At 43.5% G+C, this 24082-nt stretch overlaps 1 protein-coding gene across 1 annotated transcript in view; it reads left to right on the top strand.

Moving 5' to 3' along the window:
- LOC139750686 (uncharacterized) overlaps positions 1 to 23707 on the top strand; it is a 125340-nt gene extending 101633 nt beyond the window's left edge. Inside the window, exons 3-4 of the mRNA XM_071665367.1 lie at positions 4600 to 4828; positions 20997 to 23707. Coding sequence (XP_071521468.1) covers positions 4600 to 4828; positions 20997 to 23399 — 2632 coding nt within the window. The 3' untranslated portion in view covers positions 23400 to 23707. The remainder of the gene's footprint in view (positions 1 to 4599; positions 4829 to 20996) is intronic.
- The last annotated feature ends 375 nt before the right edge of the window (positions 23708 to 24082 follow it).

Below are 24082 nucleotides of genomic sequence, written 5' to 3'. Positions count from 1 at the left end.
GTGTGTGCGCGCGTGTATAAAATTGCCAGTTTGGAACTCTCCGTTTGTAATGCAATGTGAGAGAGTCTTACACTCGTGTTGCCACATCTGTTGAACATTCTTTACTATCAAACAACTTCTCAAAGTGATATAAAGTGTCTGCATTAACCATGTCCTCGGCCATGTTCCATTCATGCATCAGTAACACCATCACAACACTTTACATTCTTTGTAACAAGTTTCTAGCTGGTCTATTCCTATGACTCTCGAAGAACTATTCATTGTCCACTTTATCGATCTGTTTTACAAACATTAGGTCATCCTTCACTATTTTCTTTTCCAAGGTTGGCAAATTTTAAGCCTTTGGCCTTCCTCTGTAACTCGGCTCTCTGAATTCCAGTTCCATCTTAATCGCCCTCATCTGGACCTTTTTTATTAGCTCTCTCTGCTTCTTTAGGAGCGGTGACTAAACATAAGACGTATTCGAGTTATGGCCTTATGGAGGATATAAATAGCTTGATGAAACACGATAAAGTTCCAAGTGCACATTTATGTAATGATCACATCGTCTGGAGAGATACAAGGATGAGATAGAAGACGTAGAACAGTCACTTGATATACAAGGAACGGACGTAGCTGAGACGCCATTGGTAAACAAGCGTTACCAGATGGTGGTGTTCGTGTTGGTGTGTTCGAGTCTGTCAATATGCCTGTCATAAGATTTCCATGTGGACAAGAAAGGGGATTGTTTACAAACTTTGTCTATAATAAAGCTTTCCAAATTGTATAGACCATCACTAATATCAATGTTACAATTCTCTGTGTATTAGATATTAGAAGATTCAATTATATTTCTCGTGGTAGAGTTACACTTAATAACTGAACTGGCATTACTCTAGTCAATACAATAGTCATAATCTTTAACATGATTACATAAAGCATTTGATTCTTGTCCTATTCTTAAACTATATCTAAGTTGCTTAAGTCTAACATAAAGATTCTTACCAGTCTGCCCAACTTACAACATATTACAATTTTTCCATGGTATTATGTAAACACAGCTGGCAGAATTTTCTGGTGACTTTTTGATTAAGATATTCATTATACTATTGTTATTGCTGAAGGCTTCATTTACATTAATGGATTTAGCAACATGCAAAAGTAATGTAGAATTATCACTAAAAGGGAGAACTAAAAGGTTCTTGGTGTCAAGGGGAGGTTCGGGTTCATCTCTATAAAATTATTTCTTTGCCAACTTAAGGGATTTATCAGTGAAAGATCTAGGATACTTTGAGTTGGACCAAATTGAATATATCTTCTCAAACTCATAATCAATAGATTTTGGACTGGAAATACGTAATGCCCTAGGAAACATAGATTGAAATGATGAAAATTTAACTGTCATGTTGAGATGAATAATAATGGATATATGAGCATACATTGGTAAGTTTTCTGTATATGCTAAACTTAAACATGTTTCCATCCTTATGAATCATGCAATCTAGAAATGGTAACACAACATTATTTTCATTTTCTACAGTAAATTTGATGGAAAGTATTAAATTGTTAAGTAAAGAGAGAAATGTTTGTACATTTTCATTTGTTGGCCAAACACAAAGAACATCATCTACATACCTAAACCAAATTGCATTAGCAACATTGTTTCAGAGAGTTCCACATAAAGATTACTTAATACAGGTAAAAGAGGGTTACCCATTGCCATACCGAATTTCTGAGCATAATATTCCCCATTAAACTGAAATCCACAATCTTTTATACACAATTTTATCAATTCAATAAACACAGAATTTGAAACAGGTAAATCAATATTATCCAAGACATCAACCAAATATTCTAAAAGGTCATCAACTGGAACTTTTGTGAACAAAGATGAAACATCAAAACTTACCAGTTTGAAATCAAAATCATCCTGGATGTCATTAAGCTTGTTAAGTAGGTGTACATTGTTTATGATATTATAATACGATATCTTACCCACTAGTGGGCTTACTAAAGGTACTAACCACTTGGAGAACACCTGTCAACAAAGATCTTGTCCCATGGGATATAATATCTGTATATTATGTATTTTTTGCACACTGAATGCAAATATTTTCGGAATTTCATTATTTTCCGTAGTTGTTCCATCATTCTCGCATGTCATTACGTACAGTATATATGTGTCAGTGCTCTACGCAGCATTTGAAACAAAAAGGTTTGCAAACGGCTATTTTCATTGTTTGTGAAGTGCAATATCTTCTTTTTGAAAGCACAAACCTAGACAGATGAGTCACCAGTGGCCTGCAGAAACACGACTGGAAATGCATGTACAGAACATTAGACTGTGGGGGAGCAGTGTGGTTTCGGAAGTAGCAGAGTTTGTGTAGATAAGGTGTTTGCTTTCAATGACATATGTGAGATATATTTAGAAAACAGATGGACTTGTATGTAGCATTTATGGATCTGGAGAAGGCATATAATAAAGTTGATAGAGATGCTTTGTGGAAGGTCTTAAGAGTAATTGGTGTGGGATGTAAGCCGCTAGAAGCGGTGTAAGGCATGTGTACAAGTAGGAGGAGGTGAGAGTGAAAGGTTCCAGTGGAAGGTTTGTCTACGGCAGGGGTGTGGGATGTCACCATGGGTGTTCAGTTTGTTTATGGATGGGTTAGTGAGGAAGGTAAATGCGACAGTCTTCGAGAGAGGGGCAAGTATGCAGTCTGTTGGGTATGAGAGTCAGTTGTTGATTGTTTATGATACAGCTCTGGTGGCTGATTTGAATGAGAAACTGCAGAAGTTGGTGACAGATTGAAAGAATGTGTGAAGTGAGAAAGTTGAAAGTGAATGTGAATAACAGCAAGTTTATTAGGTTCCTCAGGGTTAGGGGACAACTTAGCTGGGGCTTGAGTTTGAATGAAGAAAACTTGGAGGAAGTGAAGTGTTTCAGATATATGGGAGTAGACAATGCAGCGAATGGAGCCATGGAAGTGAAAGTCAATCATTGGGTGGGGGAGGAGGCGAAGGTTCTGGGAGCGATATTAATTGTGTGGAAAGAGAGAACGTTATCTCGGAGAGCAAAAATAGGTATGTTTGAAGGAATAGTAGTTCCAACAATGTTATATGGTTGCGAGGCATGGGCTATAGATAAGGCTGTGCAGAGGAGGATGGATATGTTGGAAATGAAATGTTTGAGGACATATGGAGTGTAAGGAGGTTTAATCAAATAAGTTATGTAAAGGAAAGAGAGAAGTGTATTAATAAAAAGAGTGTGGTTGAGAGAGAAGATGGGTGTGATGAAATGGTTTGGACATATGAGTGAGTGAGGAAAGATTGACAAAGAAGATATATGTGTCATAGACGGAGGGAACAAGGAGAAACGGGAGACCAAAGTGGAGGTGGAAGGATGAAGTGAAAAAAAATTTTGAGCAATGGAGGCTTGAACATACAGGACGGTGAGAGGCGTGCACGAGATAGAGTGAATTGGAATGATGTAGTATACCTGGGTCGACGTGCTGTCAGTGGACTAACCCGGGGCATGTGAAACGTCTGGGGTAAACCATGAAAGGTGTGTGGGACCTGGATGTGGATAGGGAGCTGTGGTTTCCCTTTTCTGGGAATTCCTACACCTGCAAGACTGCTTTACCTCCGGTAGGAAGAAAATAATGGAGTGTCAAGTACGTACTGATCAGAGCCAATATCAAACATACAGCCCTGCTTACATACATAATTATGTCAGTCCAGGGGCAAGTCCAGTTTGGTGTTGATGAAAATGGTAAGAATCAGTTACTTCCCTTTCATTCCAGATTCATGTATCTTAGCAATATGGTAAGGTTAGCATTCTAATGTTGCTCACGTAACAGTAGCAATATGGTAAGGTTAGCATTCTAATGTTGCTCACGTAACAGTAGCAATATGGTAAGGTTAGCATTCTAATGTTGCTCACGTAACAGTAGCAATATGGTAAGGTTAGCATTCTAATGTTGCTCACGTAACAGTAGCAATATGGTAAGGTTAGCATTCTAATGTTGCTCACGTAACAGTAGCAATATGGTAAGGTTAGCATTCTAACGTTACTCACGTTACAGTAGCAATATTCTCTTATGATAGAACCGGGAGTTAAAACTTGAACAAATAGTATACTAACAATAGTATACTAAAGTTTCATTTACTTTTATCTGAAAAAAGTACAGATTGATTTTCATGATAATCAATTCTATCCAATTAGAAATTCTATTCTGAAAAGAAGAGAAACGTTGTTCACAATACAGTGAGGCGTCAGGATCACCATGGCTCAGTTCCAACTGGTGTCGCATAAATTGGTATCAAATGATAATCTTTTTTATGATTTCCAGGCTTAACCTGATTGATAATCCTCTTTATTAATCTGATAACATTATGAATAATATTAGCTCTTGTTTTAAACCTAAAGATTATATTACACTCTCGAACATAATGCTTGAATGAAACCTTTCCTTCCACAAAAGAAATCTTACATCTTGTGTTATGTTAGATGCGCATCACCAGATATCTCTCTTGTAAACAAACACTTGTAGATCTGATAGCAAAATGTTGACCCTACCCCAGCGATGGATATTAGGTCGATAATCTGCCCTCTATCCTCAGCTTCACCCACCCTGACGGCACTGTGCACGAGATGACCTACGTGGCAGACGAGAACGGCTTTCGTCCGTCGTCCGACATGCTGCCCGTCGCACCTGTCAATCCACACCCCATCCCTCCACACGCCCTGGAGCAGATAGAGAAGGCCAAGCGTGAGGAGGAGGAGGCAGCTACTGCAGGATACGACGAGGCTGGTGCTCCTCCATCCGAGCAACGTGGCCAATACCAGCAGGTGAGGGCACGTGTTATGCGACAAATCTGACTTTCTCAATGATCAAATATTCGGCAGAATATCCATTTCTGGATATTCAGGTTACAGAAGATTCCAGCAGGTTTATCTGATTCAGTATATTCCAGTAGGTAAAAATCTTCCAGTAATATTCCTGACGACAAGGGATTTAAGAATCACGTTTGGATTGACAAGTAATTCTGTGAATTCTTCTTTTATAAACTTATAACATCACCACCACACCTTCGTCCTCAAGGGTCATAGCAATCGGAAGTGCATGGGAAAGATAGATAACAGGTGACCTGATGGCCCACATTGTGGTTGTTAGTTGTGACATCCTACAGAAATTAGGAGAAACAGGATAACAAAGCAGAAGGTACCTCCTCCTCACCCACCTCCTCATCCACCTCCTCACCCTCCGGCTCAACCGCCGGCAGGAAAATGGAAGCAAATAAAATTCCATGCAGTGTTGGGGTAGATACTGCCATGGAAATTTTGTAGGAGAGTGTGAACTGGATATAGCTCCTTATAATATATTATGAGAACATCTGCTCTGTGGCTGGAGACTGAAGAAGAAAGGCAAGATTAAACTTGATATCTTTACTGATGTTGGACACAAGGGAAATATTTGTTTAGTCTTCATTTAAAAAGTATTCAGAATATTTGCATTTACTGCAAATATGAGAGGTAGCTTCCTCCAGTGATCCAACACTATTGCCCACATTGTTATTACTTTTCTCTCCTTTTACAATTCATATCATAACTTCTGTTCATCAGATGTACGTATAAAGTTTCGTATGATATGTTGTGAAAATCATCTAATATCTTAAAACCTTCAATCAGTTTTCCCCGTTGTTTTGCGTTTGTTTTGTTTTGATATCTTTTGAGTTTTTTCATATCATTTCTGTGTGAGAGAATTAGTTTGGTTATTTTGAATTCACTCAAGTTTCTCGTCATCTTTAGCTGGATTTGATCAGAACTGAACGGCGTACTCCACATAGGGTCTAACTAGTGTATTATAAAGGGTGAGCATCGTATCTTCAGCTTTCTAGTTTACGTTTCTAGCTATGAAACCTAACACCCTGTTGGCTTTATTGTATTTGAGCCGTTTTGATAAATCTTTCTTTTCCTGCACCTCAAAGCTTTGGAGCTCTTTACCCTTTCATGAACTGGCACATCTTAAAAGACAGGTTTTTCACTTCCTTCAAAATTCGTAAATACTTTCCCTTTATTTTTTTTTATTATACTTTGTCGCTGTCTCCCGCGTTTGCGAGGTAGCGCAAGGAAACAGACGAAAGAAATGGCCCAACCCCCCCCCCATACACATGTATATACATACGTCCACACACGCAAATATACATACCTACACAGCTTTCCATGGTTTACACCAGACGCCTCACATGCCCTGATTCAATCCACTGACAGCACGTCAACCCCGGTATACCACATCGCTCCAATTCACTCTATTCCTTGCCCTCCTTTCACCCTCCTGCATGTTTAGGCCCCGATCACACAAAATCTTTTTCACTCCATCTTTCCACCTCCAATTTGGTCTCCCTCTTCTCCTTGTTCCCTCCACCTCCGACACATATATCCTCTTGGTCAATCTTTCCTCACTCATCCTCTCCATGTGCCCAAACCACTTCAAAACACCCTCTTCTGCTCTCTCAACCACGCTCTTTTTATTTCCACACATCTCTCTTACCCTTACGTTACTCACTCGATCAAACCACCTCACACCACACATTGTCCTCAAACATCTCATTTCCAGCACATCCATCCTCCTGCGCACAACTCTATCCATAGCCCACGCCTCGCAACCATACAACATTGTTGGAACCACTATTCCTTCAAACATACCCATTTTTGCTTTCCGAGATAATGTTCTCGACTTCCACACATACTTCAAGGCCCCCAGGATTTTCGCCCCCTCCCCCACCCTATGATCCACTTCCGCTTCCATGGTTCCATCCGCTGCCAGATCCACTCCCAGATATCTAAAACACTTCACTTCCTCCAGTTTTTCTCCATTAAAACTCACCTCCCAATTGACTTGACCCTCAACCCTACTGTACCTAATAACCTTGCTCTTATTCACATTTACTCTTAACTTTCTTCTTCCACACACTTTTCCAAACTCATTCACCAGCTTCTGCAGTTTCTCACATGAATCAGCCACCAGCGCTGTATCATCAGCGAACAACAACTGACTCACTTCCCAAGCTCTCTCATCCCCAACAGACTTCATACTTGCCCCTCTTTCCAAAACTCTTGCATTCACCTCCCTAACAACCCCATCCATAAACAAATTAAACAACCATGGAGGCATCACACACCCCTGCCGCAAACCTACATTCACTGAGAACCAATCACTTTCCTCTCTTCCTACACGTACACATGCCTTACATCCTCGATAAAAACTTTTCACTGCTTCTAACAACTTTCCTCCCACACCATCTATTCTTAATACCTTCCACAGAGCATCTCTATCAACTCTATCATATGCCTTCTCCAGATCCATAAATTTTTTTTTTTTTTTTTTCATACTATTCGCCATTTCCCGCGATAGCGAGGTAGCGTTAAGAGCAGAGGACTGGGCCTTTGAGGGAATATCCTCACCTGGCCCTCTTCTCTGTTCCTTCTTTTGGAAAATTAAAAAAAAAAAAACGAGAGGGGAGGATTTCCAGCCCCCCGCTCCCTTCCCTTTTAGTCGCCTTCTACGACACGCAGGGAATACGTGGGAAGTAGAAGGCGACTAAAAGGGAAGGGAGCGGGGGGCTGGAAATCCTCCCCTCTCGTTTTTTTTTTTTTAATTTTCCAAAAGAAGGAACAGAGAAGAGGGCCAGGTGAGGATATTCCCTCAAAGGCCCAGTCCTCTGCTCTTAACGCTACCTCGCTATCGCGGGAAATGGCGAATAGTATGAAAAAAAAAAAAAAAAAAAAAAAATGCTACATACAAATCCATTTGCTTTTCTAAGTATTTCTCACATACATTCTTCAAAGCAAACACCTGATCCACACCTCCTCTACCACTTCTGAAACCACACTGCTCTTCCCCAATCTGATGCTCTGTACATGCCTTCACCCTCTCAATCAATACCCTCCCATATAATTTACCAGGAATACTCAACAAACTTATACCTCTGTAATTTGAGCACTCATTCTTATCCCCTTTGCCTTTGTACAATGGCACTATGCACGCATTCCGCCAATCCTCAGGCACCTCACCATGAGTCATACATACATTAAATAACCTTACCAACCAGTCAACAATACAGTCACCCCCTTTTTTAATAAATTCCACTGCAATACCATCCAAACCTGCTGCCTTGCCGGCTTTCATCTTCCGCAAAGCTTTCACTACCTCTTCTCTGTTTACCAAATCATTTTCCCTAACCCTCTCACTTTGCACACCACCTCGACCAAAACACCCTATATCTGCCACTCTATCATCAAACACATTCAACAAACCTTCAAAATACTCACTCCATCTCCTTCTCACATCACCACTACTTGTTATCACCTCCCCATTTGCGCCCTTCACTGAAGTTCCCATTTGCTCCCTTGTCTTACGCACTTTATTTACCTCCTTCCAGAACATCTTTTTATTCTCCCTAAAATTTAGTGATACTCTCTCACCCCAACTCTCATTTGCCCTTTTTTTCACCTCTTGCACCTTTCTCTTGACCTCCTGTCTCTTTCTTTTATACATCTCCTACTCAATTGCATTTTTTCCCTGCAAAAATCGTCCAAATGCCTCTCTCTTCTCTTTCACTAATACTCTTACTTCTTCATCCCACCACTCACTACCCTTTCTAATCAACCCACCTCTTCTTTTTTCCGTTCATATTTCAATTAAGGCCAGGCCTTGATGTGGACTCTTGTCCGTGACTGGAACCTCCAACGTAAAACAAAGATATGTAGCTGTACGTTGTTTACCATATTTAAGGTAATTACTGATAATTACCACAAGGTTCTTCGTCTAGTTTAGCTTGTAGTACATGGGTCACAAGTATTTTGTATTCATAATTCATATCTTGGCAGCATTGTGCATTAAATTGCATTTACCAATACTGAAATCCATCAATCATGTCAGTGTCCACTACATCAGTTTATCAAAATCTATCTGAATCTTGTCAGTCATCTTCTGAGTTGGTTGTCTTTCCTAATTTCCTGTCGTCGCCAAATTTTGAGATGTTACTGGTGTCTTTAGGTTAATGATGTATATGATGAACAGTGTAGGTCCCGGGACTGAGCCTTGTGGAACTCCACTAGACACATGAAGACAATCAGATGATTCCGCATTCAGTATCACACTGTTTACCCTTCTGAGGGCCAGCCAGTCTATCCACGCGCAGATTTGAACTGTGCCGTGAGCTCTAGCATATTCATCTCGCATTTGAGAGGTATTCAACTGAGAGATTAGTTAAATCCACTGAAAGATCATACCACCATAGATAAAGGATCGAAACCTATGTAAAGAAGGATAGTACACTTAAGCGGCCCCTTCGAGCAGCTGGGGGTCAGATCATGACGAAACCATTAGCAGGTAGGGAGAGCCTGGGTGCGTGGTGTTGCTGGGCGAGGCTTAGTGAGGCGCACACCAACATCGCGTGGGGGTTCACCACGTAGTAAACACATCTGACGTAATCTCCACTACGTGTTTACTGTTTACGCTTTGAGATATGAGGATTAATGCAGATCAGGTTCGACATCATACGTAGAACAGCCGTAAGTGCAGGCGAGGAAGGTATTTCCCAGGTTAAGGTCACAAATGTAGAGATGCATCTCTCTAACGAGTTTAACAAGTTTTCACCAGGTGGTGCAGGCCAGGAGTTGAACACATCTAGCAATGGACCAGAATCTCTCGCGTTGGCTCTTTCCAGTTCAGTTGGTCAGTGTTGTCCAGTTAGACAACACACTAAAACCTGCTTTTGTAAACCAGAACTAACCGCTTTAATCACTTAGTTCTACTGAGCTCTGGAAGTCATTCCTGCCCGTTCACTTATCATGCACTAAATGTGAAATGAATAGCATTAACGCACATAATCACTGAGGTCTACTTGGTTGAGTAACCCAGTACTACCTGGTTTAGTAACCCAGTACTACCTGGTTCAGTAGCCCATTACTACCTGGTTCAGTAAGCCAGTACTATCTGATTCAGTAACCCAGTACTACCCGGTTCAGCAACCCAGTATTACGTGGCTCAGTAACCCAGCACTACCTGGTTCATCAACCCAGTGCTACCTGGTTCAGTAACCCATTACTATCTGGTTCAGTAACGCAGTACTACCTGGTTCAGTAACCCAGTACTACCTGGTTCAGCAAGCCAGTACTACCTGGTTCAGTAACCTAGTACTACCTGGTTCAGAAGCCAAGTACTACCCGGCTCAGTAACCCAGTATTACCTGGTTAAGTAACCCAGTACTACCCGTTTCTGTAACCCAGTACTACCTGGTTCACTAAAGAAGTACTACCTGGTTCAGTAACCCAGTACTACCTGGCTCAGTAATCCAGTACTACCTGGCTTAGTAACCCAGTACTTCCTGGTTCAGTAACGAAGTACTACCTGGTTCAATAAGCAGGTACTACCCGATTCAGTAATCCACTACTACCTGGTTCAGTAACCCAGTACTACCTGGTTCATTAAGAAAGTACTATCTGGTTCACTAAACCAGTACTACCTGGTTCAGTAAGCGAGTACAACCTGGTTCAGTAACCTAGTACGACCTGGTTCAGTAATCCAGTACTACCTGGTTCAGTAACGAAGTACTACCTGGTTCAGTAACCCAGTACTACCTGGTTCAGCAACCCAGTACCACCTGGTGCAGCAACCCAGTACTACCTGGTTCAATAAATCAGAACTATCTGGTTCATTAACCCAGTACTACGTGGGTCAGTAACCTTGTACTACCTGGTTCAGTATCCCAGAACTACCCTGGTTCAATATTCCAGTACTACCTGGTTCAGTAATCCAGTACTACCCGGTTCAGTATCCCAGTACTACATGGTTCAGTAACCCAGTACTACCTGGTTCAGTAACCCAGTATTACCTGGTTCAGTAACCCAGTACTACCTGGTTCAGTAACCCAGAACTACCCGGGTCAGTAACGAAGTACTACCTGGTTCAGCAACCCAGTACTACCTGGTTCAGTAACCCAGCACTACCTGGTTTAGTAACGAAGTACTACCTGGTTCAGTAACCCAGTACTACCTGGTTCAGTAACATAATACTACCTGGTTCAGTAACCCAGTACTAGCTGGCTCAATAACACATTACTACCACATTCAGTAACCCAGTACTACCTGGTTCAGTAACCCAGTACTAGCTGGCTCAGTAACCCAGTACCATCTAGTTCAGTAACCTAGTACTACCAGGTTCAGTAAGCCAGTACTACCTGGTTCATTAACCCAGTACTGCCTGGTTATATAACCCAGTTCTACCGGATTCAGTAACCTAGTCCTACCTGGTTTAGTAACGTAGTACTACCTGGTTCAGTAACCAAGTACTAACTGGTTCAGTAACCCAGTACTACCTGGTTCAGTAACCCAGTACTACCTGGTTTAGTAACCCAATACTTCCTGGTTCAATAACCTAGTACTACCTGGTTCAGTAACCCAGTACTACCTGGTTCAGTAACCCAGTACAACCTGGTCCAGTAACCCAGTACTACCTGGTTTAGTAAGCCAGTGCTACCTGGCTCAATAACCCAGTACTACCCGATTCAGTAACCCAGTACTACCTGGTTCATTAACCCAGTACTACCTGGCTCAGTAACCCAGTATTACCTGGTTCAGCTAGCCAATATTACCTGGTTCAGTAACTCAGGACTACCTGGTTCAATAACCCAGTACTACCTGGTTCAATAACCTAGTACTTAGTGGTTCATTAACCAAGTACTACCTGGTTCAGTAACCCAGTACTGCCTAGCTAAATAGCCCAGTTCTACCTGGTTCAATAACCTAGTACTACCTGGTTCAGTAACGTAGAACTGCCTGGTTCACTAACCCATTACTAACTGATTTGGTAACCCAGTACTACCTGGTTCAGTAACCCAGTACTACCTGGTTCAGTAACGCGGTACTACCTGGTTCAATAACCTAGTATTACCTGGTTCAGTAACCTAGTACTACCTGATTCAATAACCCATTACTACATGGTTCAGTAACCCTGTACTACTCAGATCAATAAGCCAGTACTCCCTGGTTCAGTAACCCAGTACTACCTGGTTCAGTAACCCAGTACTACCCGTTTCAGTAACCCAGTACTACCTGGTTCAGTAACCCAGTACTACCTGGCTCAGTAACCCATTACTATCTGATTCAGTAAGTCAGTACAACCTGGTGCAGTAACCCAGTACTACCCGGTTCAGTAACCCAGTACTACCTGGTTCAGCAACCCATTACTATCTGATTCAGTAAGTCAGTACAACTTGGTTCAGTAACCCAGCACTACTCGGTTCAGTAACCCAGTATTACCTGGTACAGTAAGGCAGTACTACCTGGTTCAATAACCCAGCACTGCCTGGCTAAACATCCCAGTTCTACCTGGTTCAGTAACCTAGCACTACCTGGTTCAGTAACGTTGTACTACCTGGTTCAATAACCCATTACTAACTGTTTCAGTAACCCAGTACTACCTGGTTCAGTAACCCAGTACTACCTGGTTCAGTAGCGCAGTACTACCTGGTTCAATAACCTAGTACTTTCTGTTTCAGAACCGTAGCACTACCTGGTTCAATAACCCATTGCTAACTGTTTCAGTAACCCAGTACTACCTGGTTCAGTAACCCAGTACTACCTGTTCCGGTAGCGCAGTACTACCTGGTTCAGTAACCCAGTACTACCTGGTTCAGTAACCCTGTACGACACGGTTCATTAACCCAGTACTACCTGGCTCAATAACTCGGTACTACCCGATTCATTAACCCAGTAATACACGGTTCAGCATTCCATTACTACTTGGTTCAGTAAACCAGTTCTGCCTGGTTCAGTAAGCCAGTACTAACTTGCCCAGTACTACCTAGTTTAGTAAGCGACTACTATCTGGCTCAGCAAGCCAGTACTTCCTGGTTCAGCAACCCAGTACTAATTGGTTGAGTAACCCAGTACTTCATGGTTCAGTAACGAAGTACTACTTGGTACAGTAACCTAGTACTACCTGGTTCAATAACCTAGTAATACCTGCTTCAGTAACCCAGTACTACACGGTTCAGAACCCCAGTACTAACTAATTCTGTAACGAAATACTAACTGGTTCAGTAAGCCAGTACTAACTGGTTCAGTCCTCCCAGTACTACCTGGTTCAGTAACCCAGTACTACCGGGTTCAGTAACCCAGTACTACCCGGTTCAGCAACGAAGTACTACCTAATTCAGCAACCCATTACTATCTGGTTCAGTAAGTCAGTACAATCTGGTTCAGTAACTCAGCACTACCTGGTTCAATAACCCAGTACTACCTGGTTCAGTAAGGCAGTACTGCCAGGTTCAGTAAGCCAGTATTACCTGGCTCAGTAGCCCAGTACTACCTGGTTCAGTAACTCAGTACTATCTGGTTCAATAACCCAGTACTACCTGGTTCAGTAATCCAGTACTACACGGTTCAGTAACCCATTACTACCTGGCTCAATAACCCAGTTCTACCTGGTTCAGTAACCCAGTACTACACGATTTAGCTACCCAGTACTACCTGGCTCAGTAAGCCAGTACTACCCGGGTCAGTAACCTAGTACTATCTGGTTCAGTAACCCAGTACTACCTGGTTCAGAACCCCAGTACTACCTGTTTCAGTAACCCAGTACTACCTGGTTCAGTGACCCAGTACTACCCAGTTCAGTAACCTAGTACTATCTGGCTCAGTAACCCAGTATTACCTGGCTCAATAATCTAGTACTACATGGTTCAGTAACCCAGTATTACCTGGCTCAATAACCTAGTGCTACCTGGTTCAGTAACCCAGTACTATCTGGTTCAGTAACCCAGTACTACCTGGTTCAGTAACCCAGTATTACCTGGCACAATAACCCATTACTACCTGGTTCAGTAACCCAGTACTACCTGGTTCAATAACCCACATTAATTGAGTGAGAAGGATCACATTAACTGAGTGAGGAGGATCGCATCAAGTGACTGTGGATGATAGCATTAACTGAGTGAGGATGATCACATCAACTGCGTGAGGATGATCGCATTAAATGAGTGTGCAGGATCACAGTAACTGAGTGAGGGGGATTGCATTGACTGGGTGAGAAGGATCATATTAACTGAGTGAGGAGGATCACATGAAAATATTTGAGGAGAACTGCATCAACTGACCGAGGAGGATCGCATCATCTGAGTGAGGCCCATACCATCAGCTGAGGGAGGAAGATCGTATTACCTTGATGAGGAGGATTGCATTAGCTGAGTGTGAAGGATTGCATTAACTGAGTGAGGAGGATCACATCAACTGAGTGAGCCGGATTACATTAACTGAATGATTAGGATCGCACTAACTGAGTGAGGAGGATCCCATCTCCCGAGTGAGGAAGATTGCATCAACTGAGTGAGGAGGATCTCATTAACTTAGAGAAGAGGATCGCATTACCTGAGTGAGGAGGATCACATCTCCCGAGTGATGAGACTGCATTAACTGAATGAGGAGGATCGCAGTTACAGAGTGAAGAGGATCGCATTAACTGAGTGAAGAGGATCGCATTAACTGAGTGAGGAGGATCACATCTCCCGAGTGAGGATGATTGCATTAACCGAGTGAGGAGGATCACATTTACTGAGTGAGAAGGATTACATTGAGTGAGGAGGATTGCATTAAATGTGGAAGATCACATTTACTGAAGAGGATCGCATCAACTGAGTGAAGAGGATCACATTAACTGAGTGGGAGAACCAAATTAGCCGAAAGAGGAGGATTACATTAACTGAGTGAGGAAGATCACATTAACTGAGAGAGGATGATCACATTAACTGAGTGAGGAGGATCACATCAATTGAGTGAGGAGGATCACATCAACTGACTGAGGAAGATCACATTAACTGAGTGAGGAGAATCACATCAACTGAGTGGGGAGTATCACATCAACTGAGTGAGGAGGATCACATCAACTGAGTGAGGAAGATCACATTAACTGAGTGAGGAGGATCAAATCAAGTGAGTGAGGAGAATCACATCAACTGAGTGAGAAGGATCACGTCAACTGAGTGGGGAAGATCATAACTGAGTGAGGAGGATCACATCAACTGAGTGAGGAGGATCACATCAACTGAGTGAGAAGGATCACTTCAACAGAGTGAGGATGATCACATCAATAAAGTGAGGAAGATCACATCAACTGATGGGAAAGGATCACATTAACTGAGTGGGAGAACCACATTAGCCGAATGAGGAGGATTACATTAACTGAGTGAGGAAGATCACATTAACTGAGAGAGGATGATCACATTAACTGAGTGAGGAGGATCACATCAATTGAGTGAGGAGGATCACATCAACTGACTGAGGAAGATCACATTAACTGAGTGAGGAGGATCACATCAACTGAGTGGGGAGTATCACATCAACTGAGTGAGGAGGATCACATCAACTGAGTGAGGAAGATCACATTAACTGAGTGAGGAGGATCAAATCAAGTGAGTGAGGAGAATCACATCAACTGAGTGAGAAGGATCACGTCAACTGAGTGGGGAAGATCATAACTGAGTGAGGAGGATCACATCAACTGAGTGAGGAGGATCACATCAACTGAGTGAGAAGGATCACATCAACAGAGTGAGGATGATCACATCAATAGAGTGAGGAAGATCACATCAACTGATTGGGAAAGATCACATCAACTGAGTGAGGAGGATCACATTAACTGAATGAGGGGGATCACATCAACTGAGTGAGGAAGATCACATCAACAGAGTAAGGAAGATCACATCAACTGATTGGGAAAGATCACATCAACAGAGTAAGCAGGATCACATCATCAGAGTGAGGAAGATCACCTTAACTGAGTGAAGAGGATCACGTCAACTGAGTGAGGAGGATCACATCAACTGAGTGAGGAAGATCACATTAACTGAGTGAGGAGGATCACATCAACCTAGTGAGGAGGATCACATCAATTGAGTGGTAGTATCACATTGAGTGAGGAGGATCACATCAACTGAGTGGGGAGTATCACATTAACTGAGTAAGGAGGATCACATCAACCTAGTGAGGAGGATCACATCAACTGAGTGGGGAGTATCACATCAACTGAGTGAGGAAGATCACATTACCCGAGTGAGGAGGATCACATCAACTGAGTGGGGAGTATCACATTAACTGAGTGAGGAGGATCACATTAACTGGGTGAGGAGGATCACATCAACCTAGTAGGGAAGATCACATCAACCTAGTAGGGGAGATCACATCAACAGAGTGGGGAGTATCACATTAACTGAGTGAGGAGGATCACATCAACTGAGTGTGGAGTATCACATTAACTGAGTGAGGATCACATCAACTGAGTGAGGAAGATCACATTAACTGAGTGAGGAGGATCACATCAATTGAGTGAGGAGGATACATCAACTGAGTGGGGAGTATCACATTAACTGAGTGAGGAGGATCACATTAACTAGAAGAGGAGATCACATCACTGAGTGGGAGGATTCGCATTAGCTAGATGAGGAGAGGATCACATATCAACTGAGTGAGGGAGTATGAAATCAACTGAGAGAGGAGGAGGATCAAATCAACTGAGTGAGGAAGATCACATCAACTGAGTGAAGGAGGATCACATATCAACTAGTGAGGGGAGGATCACAATACCTGAGTGAGGAGTATCACATCAACCTAGGTGAGAGGATCGCATCAACTGAGTGGGGAGTATCACATTAACTGAGTGAGGAGGATCACATCAACCTGAGTGGGGAGGTCACATCAACTGAGTGAGGAGTATCACATTAACTGAGTGAGGAGGATCACATCAACTGAGTGAGGAAGATCACATTAACTGAGTGAAGAGGATCACATCAACTGAGTGAGGAAGATCACATTACCTGAGTGAGGAGGATCACATCAACCTAGTGAGGAGGATCACATCAACTGAGTGGGGAGTATCACATCAACTGAGTGAGGAGGATCACATCAACTGAGTGAGGAAGATCACATCAACTGAGTGGGGAGTATCACATCAACTGAGTGAGGAGGATCACATCAACTGAGTGAGGAGGATCACATCAACTGAGTGAGGAGTATCACATCAACTGAGTGAGGAGGATCACATCAGCTGAGTGAGGAGGATCACATCAACTGAGTGAGGAGTATCACATCAACTGAGTGAGGAGGATCACATCAACTGAGTGAGGAGGATCACATCAACTGAGTGAGGAGGATCACATCAACTAAGTGAGGAGTATCACATCAACTGAGTGAGGAGTATCACATCAACTGAGTGAGGAGGATCACATCAACTGAGTGACGAGTATCACATCAACTGAGTGAGGAGCATCACATCAACTGAGTGAGGAGGATCACATCAACTGAGTGAGGAGTATCACATCAACTGAGTGAGGAGTATCACATCAACTCACAAGCAGACTGAGACAGGCTCCTGAATCAATATGATTCACAGTTGATGAAGTTCATCGGAAGTATCGGATGTGTTGATGAATGACTCAGTGAAGGTCATCCATACACGTACCAAGTTACCAGCAGGAAACTTGTATATGTGTGTGTGTGTGTGTGTGTGTGTGTGTGTGTGTGTGTGTGTGTGTGTGTGTGTGTGTGTGTGTGTGTGCCTGAGGTGTTTAGTGATCAACATTCTACTGTACCTGTGGTCAGAGCCCCATCTTATGAGATTTGTAAACGGGTCAAAGTGTCTGCTGGTAATTATCACATTGACTAACATGTATAAGGCATCATTCAGCAAGCTGTTCGTACCCTAAATAAGGTCATATCTAGATCATGCTTTTCTGGCATCTACAGGCACGCAAAGATCTAATAGAGCAGCTCCGTATGAGGGGATGATACGAGAATTAAGATACTAGAAACGGTTGCAAGCCACAGATTTGTACACCATGGACGAGAGAAGAGGAAGGGATGACCTCATCAAAGTCTTCAAGTTTTTGGTGTCATCATTGAACAGTTTTCCGAAAGATTCGAAAAGGAAATTAAGCAAGAAAATGTTAGAAGCGATACTAAGAATTACTTATAGTGTATAAGTGTAGCAGATGACTTGAGTAAACTGAATAATGATATGATTATAAACAGTGCACCAAAGCTTGAAGCATTGTATGATAATAAAGTTCAAAAGATGAGGCCCCACGAATGTAGAACTTTCCCCCGACCGTAAAAAGTAGTTGAACAGGTGATTACAATGAGACACACAAAACGTAGCACTGGTCACTCGAACTGCTAAGGAAACTTTACAATGAAAATCTCAGAGTAATGAGAGTGGACAGTTGTAGATCAACACCGCTGCTCTTACCTACATAGGATTATCCAGGTTACAAGATATCAGGCTCTGCAGCATTCTTGTAGAATATAAAGTGATACAAGGCTTTGTTCCTGTTCTATGATAGTCCTTGTTGTGGATCCATAAAACACAGTCATCACGGGGTCATCACGGGGAACAGTTTTTATCAAAAAGAAAATCGATATGGCTGCCAGTTAGGCTGATATTGTCTGGACCATCCGGGCAACGCTTTATACGAAAGAAAAGTTCATCTCAACGAAAACTGTACTTCAATAGGTAAAGAAAAAAGTAATGTTATCAATTTCGTTGAAACTGTATTCAGAGAAGTTTGTTTTCGTACTTGTTCCCCGTTTCCCGCTTCAGTGAGATAGCCTCAGGAATGGACAAACGACGGAGTTGAGCGATGTGAGGAGGAAGTTGCTTGTGGAAGAGAAACGGGAGGTGTATGGGCGTTACGTACAGGGAAGGAGTGCAAGTGATTACAAGAAGCACAAGAGGAAGCGGCTGCAGATAAAGAGAAAGATGTAGGGATTGAAAAAGAGGGCAAATGAGAGGTGGGGGTGAGCAAGTATCATCAAACTTCAGGGAGGGTAAGAAAATGTTTTGGAAGGAGGTAATCGTATGAGAAAGAAAGAAAATAAATGGGAACGTCGGTAAACGGGACAAACGGATAGGTTATAACAAGCAGAGATGAGGTGAAGAGTAAGAACTCTGAGGGACTGTTAAATGTGCTTGATGATAGGCTGGCAGATGTGGGGAGGTGTATGAAGTGAGCAAGGCATGGCAAATGATTTGGAGAAAAGAGAGGAAGTGGTGAAAACCTTGCATAAGATGTAATGTTGCTATGCGGCTAAAATGTGGATGATATAGCAGTTGAATTTCTCAAGAAAGGAGGTGACAATGTTGTTGATTAGCTATTTAGAATTCCCTGTGTATGTATGGATCATGGTGAGGTGTTTGAGGATCGGCTGAAAGCATGTATAATGCCAGTGCATAAAGGCAATGGGGACAAAAGTGAGTGTTTAAGTCACAGAAATATAAGTTTGTTCGACGTACCTGGGAAGTTGTATGGGGGAGTGGTAATTGAGAGAGCGGCGTTATGCACAGAGCTTTGGATTACGGAGGAACGATAGGCTTTCAGAAGTGGTAAAGGATGTGTGGGTCAGGTGTCTGCTTTGAAGAATGTATGTGGGAATTACAGAGAGAAACAGAATTATTTGTATGTGGCATTTATGGATCTGGAGAAAACATATGATAGGGTTGAAAGAGTTGCCTTGTGAAAGGTCTTAAGAATATATGGTGTGGGAGGAAAGCTATTAGAAGCAGTTAGAAGTTTTAATCCAGAGCGTTAGGTATGTGTACGAATAGGTATAGAGGAGGATGGCTGGTTTGAGGTAAAGATAGGTCTGCGGCAAAAATGTGTGATGACCCCATGGCTGTTTGATTTGTTAATGTATCTGATAGTGGCGAAAGGGAATACAGGGATCTTGAATAGAGGAGGAGGACTGCAGTGTATCAGGGGCAGTTTGTTCTCGGAGGCGAGTCATTTCTTCCCTAATGACACGGCGTTGGTGGCAGATTCAAGTGATTGATTACAGAAGCTGGTGTGTGAATTTTGGAGAGTGCATGAAAGGTGAATGTTGAGAGTGAATCTGAAAGGAAACAGGCTAATTCGAATGTGAGTTTGAAAAGAGAAATCATGGAGAAAGTGGGATGTTTTTGATACCTGGGAGTGGACATGGCAGCTGAAGTGAACCATAGAGTGGGTGGAAAGAAAGGCCATTGTTGGTTAGGGCAAAGATGAACATGTGTGACGTATTAGTAGTCCCGATGGCGCTGTGTGGACGCGTGGCACAGGCTCTGAATGAAAAAGTAAGGAGGAAGGTGGATGTGTTGGAAACAGAATGTATGACGACAATATGTGGTGTGAGGTAGGTTTATCGAGTAAGAAATGATATGGTAATAGAGAGGTGTGGTAATAAGAAGATTGTAGTTGAGAGAACTGAAGGTCTGCTGAAATGGTTTGGACATATGGAGAGAACGAGTGAGGATAGGTTGACAAAGAGAATGTAAGTGTAATAAATGGAGTGAATGAGGAGAAGAGGGAGACCAAACTGGAGATAGAAGGATGGAATGAAAAAAAGGTCTTGAGTGCCTAGGGCCTGAACTTGCAGAAGGGCGTAAAGCTTGCACGGGATAAAGTAAATTGGAGCGATGTGATAAACATTGGACAACGTGTGTTAGTGAAGTGAACTAGAGCATATGAAACGGTCAGGAAAACACGGAAAGGTCTGTAGGGCCTGGTTGTGGACAGGAAGCTGTGGTTTTGGTGCATTATGCATGGTAGCTAGAGAGTGAATGTGAGCGAATGAGACCATTTATTCATCTGTTCCTACTGTTCTGGCGCTACCTTGCTTTCGCGGGAGACAGAGAATAAGTATGAAACACACACACACACACACACACACACACACACACACACACACACTCACTCACTCTCTCTCTCTCTCTCTCTCTCTCTCTCTCTCTCTCTCTCTCTCTCTCTCTCTCTCTCTCTCTCTCTCTCTCTCTCTCTCTCCACATACAGTGAAATATCCTGGGACTGTCCCACAGAAGAGAATTAAACTGTTAATTTCCACCGACCTGTTTATCTATGGGTTAGAGTGTATAAGTCAGGTATTAAGTCGTATTATGGTAAACTAATACTTTTCTTTATCCCTTCAGGAACAAGAAGCGCAGTTCAACGTACAGGCGCCCCAGTACAACGAACAAATCCTTCAGCACAATGAACGGGTCCCCCTGTACAACGAACAGCTCCCACAGTACAGTAAACGGGTTTCCCAGTACAACGAAGGGATCCCTCAGTACAGCGATCTGATCTCCCAGTACAACGAACGAATTCCTCAGTATAACGAACATGTTCCTCAGTACAACGAACAACGCCCTCAGTACAAAGAACAGTTCCCTCAATACAACGAACAGCTCCCCCAGTACAACGAACAGCTTCCCCAGTACACCGTACAGCTCCCCCCGTACGATAAAGAAGTCGGCCAACACAATAGGCAGGTTCCTACGTATAATGAAGTGATCTCCCAGTATGATGAGGAAATCCCTCACTACGGAGAGGAAGTTCCCCAGTACGATGAGCAATCTTCCCAGTACGATGGACAAGCTGCCCAGTACGATGGACAAGCTTCCCAGTACGATGGACAAGCTGCCCAGTACGCACCAGTGCAACCCGGCTCTCAGTCCTCTGTTCAGGAGCCTGAGGAAACCCTGTATTATCCAGTAGTGATAGATCAGGAACAAAACTACGATCCAGTCGTGGACTCTGAAGAAGTGTTTGTCCCAGAATACACACGGGATCAGGCGCAGTACCTACTGATTGAGGATGACCAAGTCCCTGTGTACATCCCAGTCGATACCAGAGAAGAGCTGGAGTATACCCCACACCAGGGGAGCGAGGAACTTCTTCATGCCTCGGTCCAGATCCCCGAAGAACTAGAACTTCGTCCAGTTGAGGAACGTGAGGCATCAGATTACATCTCAGTCCAGGAAGCCAAGCAGCAGTTTGAAGCCCATAGGGAAGTTTCTGACCAAAGTCTCCCAAAATCTGTTCATGTGAGGGAAGAAATAGAAAACGTACCCGAGCAGAGTAATGCAGAGACTGAGTACATCCGAGTTCAGTCTCACAGTGGACAAGGTTATGGACAAGGCCAGTTCCAAGCGGATCAGGAAACCGATAATGAGCAAGCGGAAAGCTACGACAGAACCGAATACACCCAAGTGGAATCCCGCGAGAGCTCCGAGTACAGCCAGGTCCAGTCTGGCAAAGAATATGAATCTCGTCATCATGTCCAGACCGAAAATGAACCTCTGTATAGTCAAGCTTTAGAGTCTAAAAAACCCAATCATTTCCAGCATCAGGGTCGTGAAGAACATGTCCCAATTTACGACTATGATGAACCTGTTTATGGCCAAGTTATTTCTCATAAGGAGAGAGAAAACGATCAGCCAAGGCGAGCTCACCAGAACCCAGAGAATGCCTCATCCCAGTCTCTAGTGACACCAGATCACACCCAAGGTGAGATAGACGACGCGCTTCAATATGACCCATCACAAGATGACAAAGAAACCGAGTATGAGCCAGGGCGAGTGCACGGGCAGCCTGTGGCACCGACTGGTGGATTTGAACTTCAAGAGGAATCGGAATCCATCCAAGTTCAGGTTCAAACACAGCCTGAACACAACCACATTCAGCCTAAGAGAAATTATGAAGAACCTGAACCTGAACAATACAATGAACCAGAGCTACAGTCTGAACCCGTATCACAGCCTGAACCTGAACTATATTCGAAACATGAACCAGTGTCTGAACCTCAACCATTTTCTCAACCTAAATCAGATATAACGATTGAGCCTAAACCACAGCATGAACCTGAACTCTCTTCTGAGCTTGAACCAGAGTCAATGACAGGGTTTGAACCGCAGCTTGATCATGAAGTACAGGCTGAACGTGAACCACAGCATGAATATGAACCACAGTCTGAACATGAACCACAGCATGAATATGAACCACAGTCTGAACATGAACCACAGCATGAATATGAACCACAGTCTGAACATGAACCACAGCATGAACATGAACCACAGCCTGATCATGAACCACAGCCTGATCATGAACCACAGCCTGAACATGAACCACAGCCTGAACATGAACCACAGCCTGAACATGAGCCACAGTCTGAACATGAACCACAGCCTGAACATGAACCACAGTCTGGACATGAGCCACAGCCTGAGCATGAACATGAACCACAGTCTGAACATGAGCCACAGTCTGAACATGAACCACAGCCTGAACATGAACCACAGTCTGAACATGAACCACAGCCTGAACATGAACCACAGCCTGAACATGAACCACAATCTGAACATGAACCACAGCCTGAACATGAATTAGAGCAAGAGAGTGAACCTGGACTTCAGCATGACCATGAAGCACAGTGGCGTGAGTCCTCTGCTTCAGAGGAAGGACCATTCAGCAGCGAGGTATACGACCCGCTCCACCAAGCAACATCTGCAGGGATGGCCACTCTCAGCATGGCTCAGCCGGTGCTGGAGTGAGCAGCACACACACACCTGTACCGCTGCCACTCCACACACTCACAACACACATCCCGTGAAAACGAATGGGTCTCCGTGCCTCTAAAGCCGGTCATGGTGTACTCATAATGAGAGTCAACGGAGGGAACATGTCGCCCAGCCTGAAGCTTTCCCAAGTGTTTATAAACATCATTGTTGTTTTCTTGTGCTACAGAGGATAGTTCTCCCCAGTCAACCCCTGGGACCTGGGACAGGAGGAACCTTCACCCCTGGGACCTGGGACAGGAGGAACCTTCACCCCTTGGGACCTGGGAGAGGAGGAACCTTCACCCCTGGGACCTGGGACAGGAGGAACCTTCACCTCTGGGACCTGGGAGAGGAGGAACCTTCACCCCTGGGACCTGGGACAGGTGGAACCTTCACCCCTGGGACCTGGGACAGGAGGAACCTTCACCCTTGGGACCTGGGACAGGAGGAACCTTCACCCTTGGGACCTGGGACAGGAGGAACCTTCACCCCTGGGACCTGGGACAGGAGGAACCTTCACCCCTGGGACCTGGGGTAGGAGGAACCTTCACCCCTGGGACCTGGGACAGGAGGAACCTTCACCCTGGGGACCTGGAGAGAGGAGGAACCTTCACCCCTGGGACCTGGGACAGGTGGAACCTTCACCCCTGGGACCTGGGACAGGAGGAACCTTCACC

This window comes from Panulirus ornatus, chromosome 10 (genome assembly GCF_036320965.1).
Source record: "Panulirus ornatus isolate Po-2019 chromosome 10, ASM3632096v1, whole genome shotgun sequence".
NCBI lineage: Eukaryota > Metazoa > Arthropoda > Malacostraca > Decapoda > Palinuridae > Panulirus > Panulirus ornatus.
This window is presented reverse-complemented; position numbering and strand designations above follow the sequence as displayed.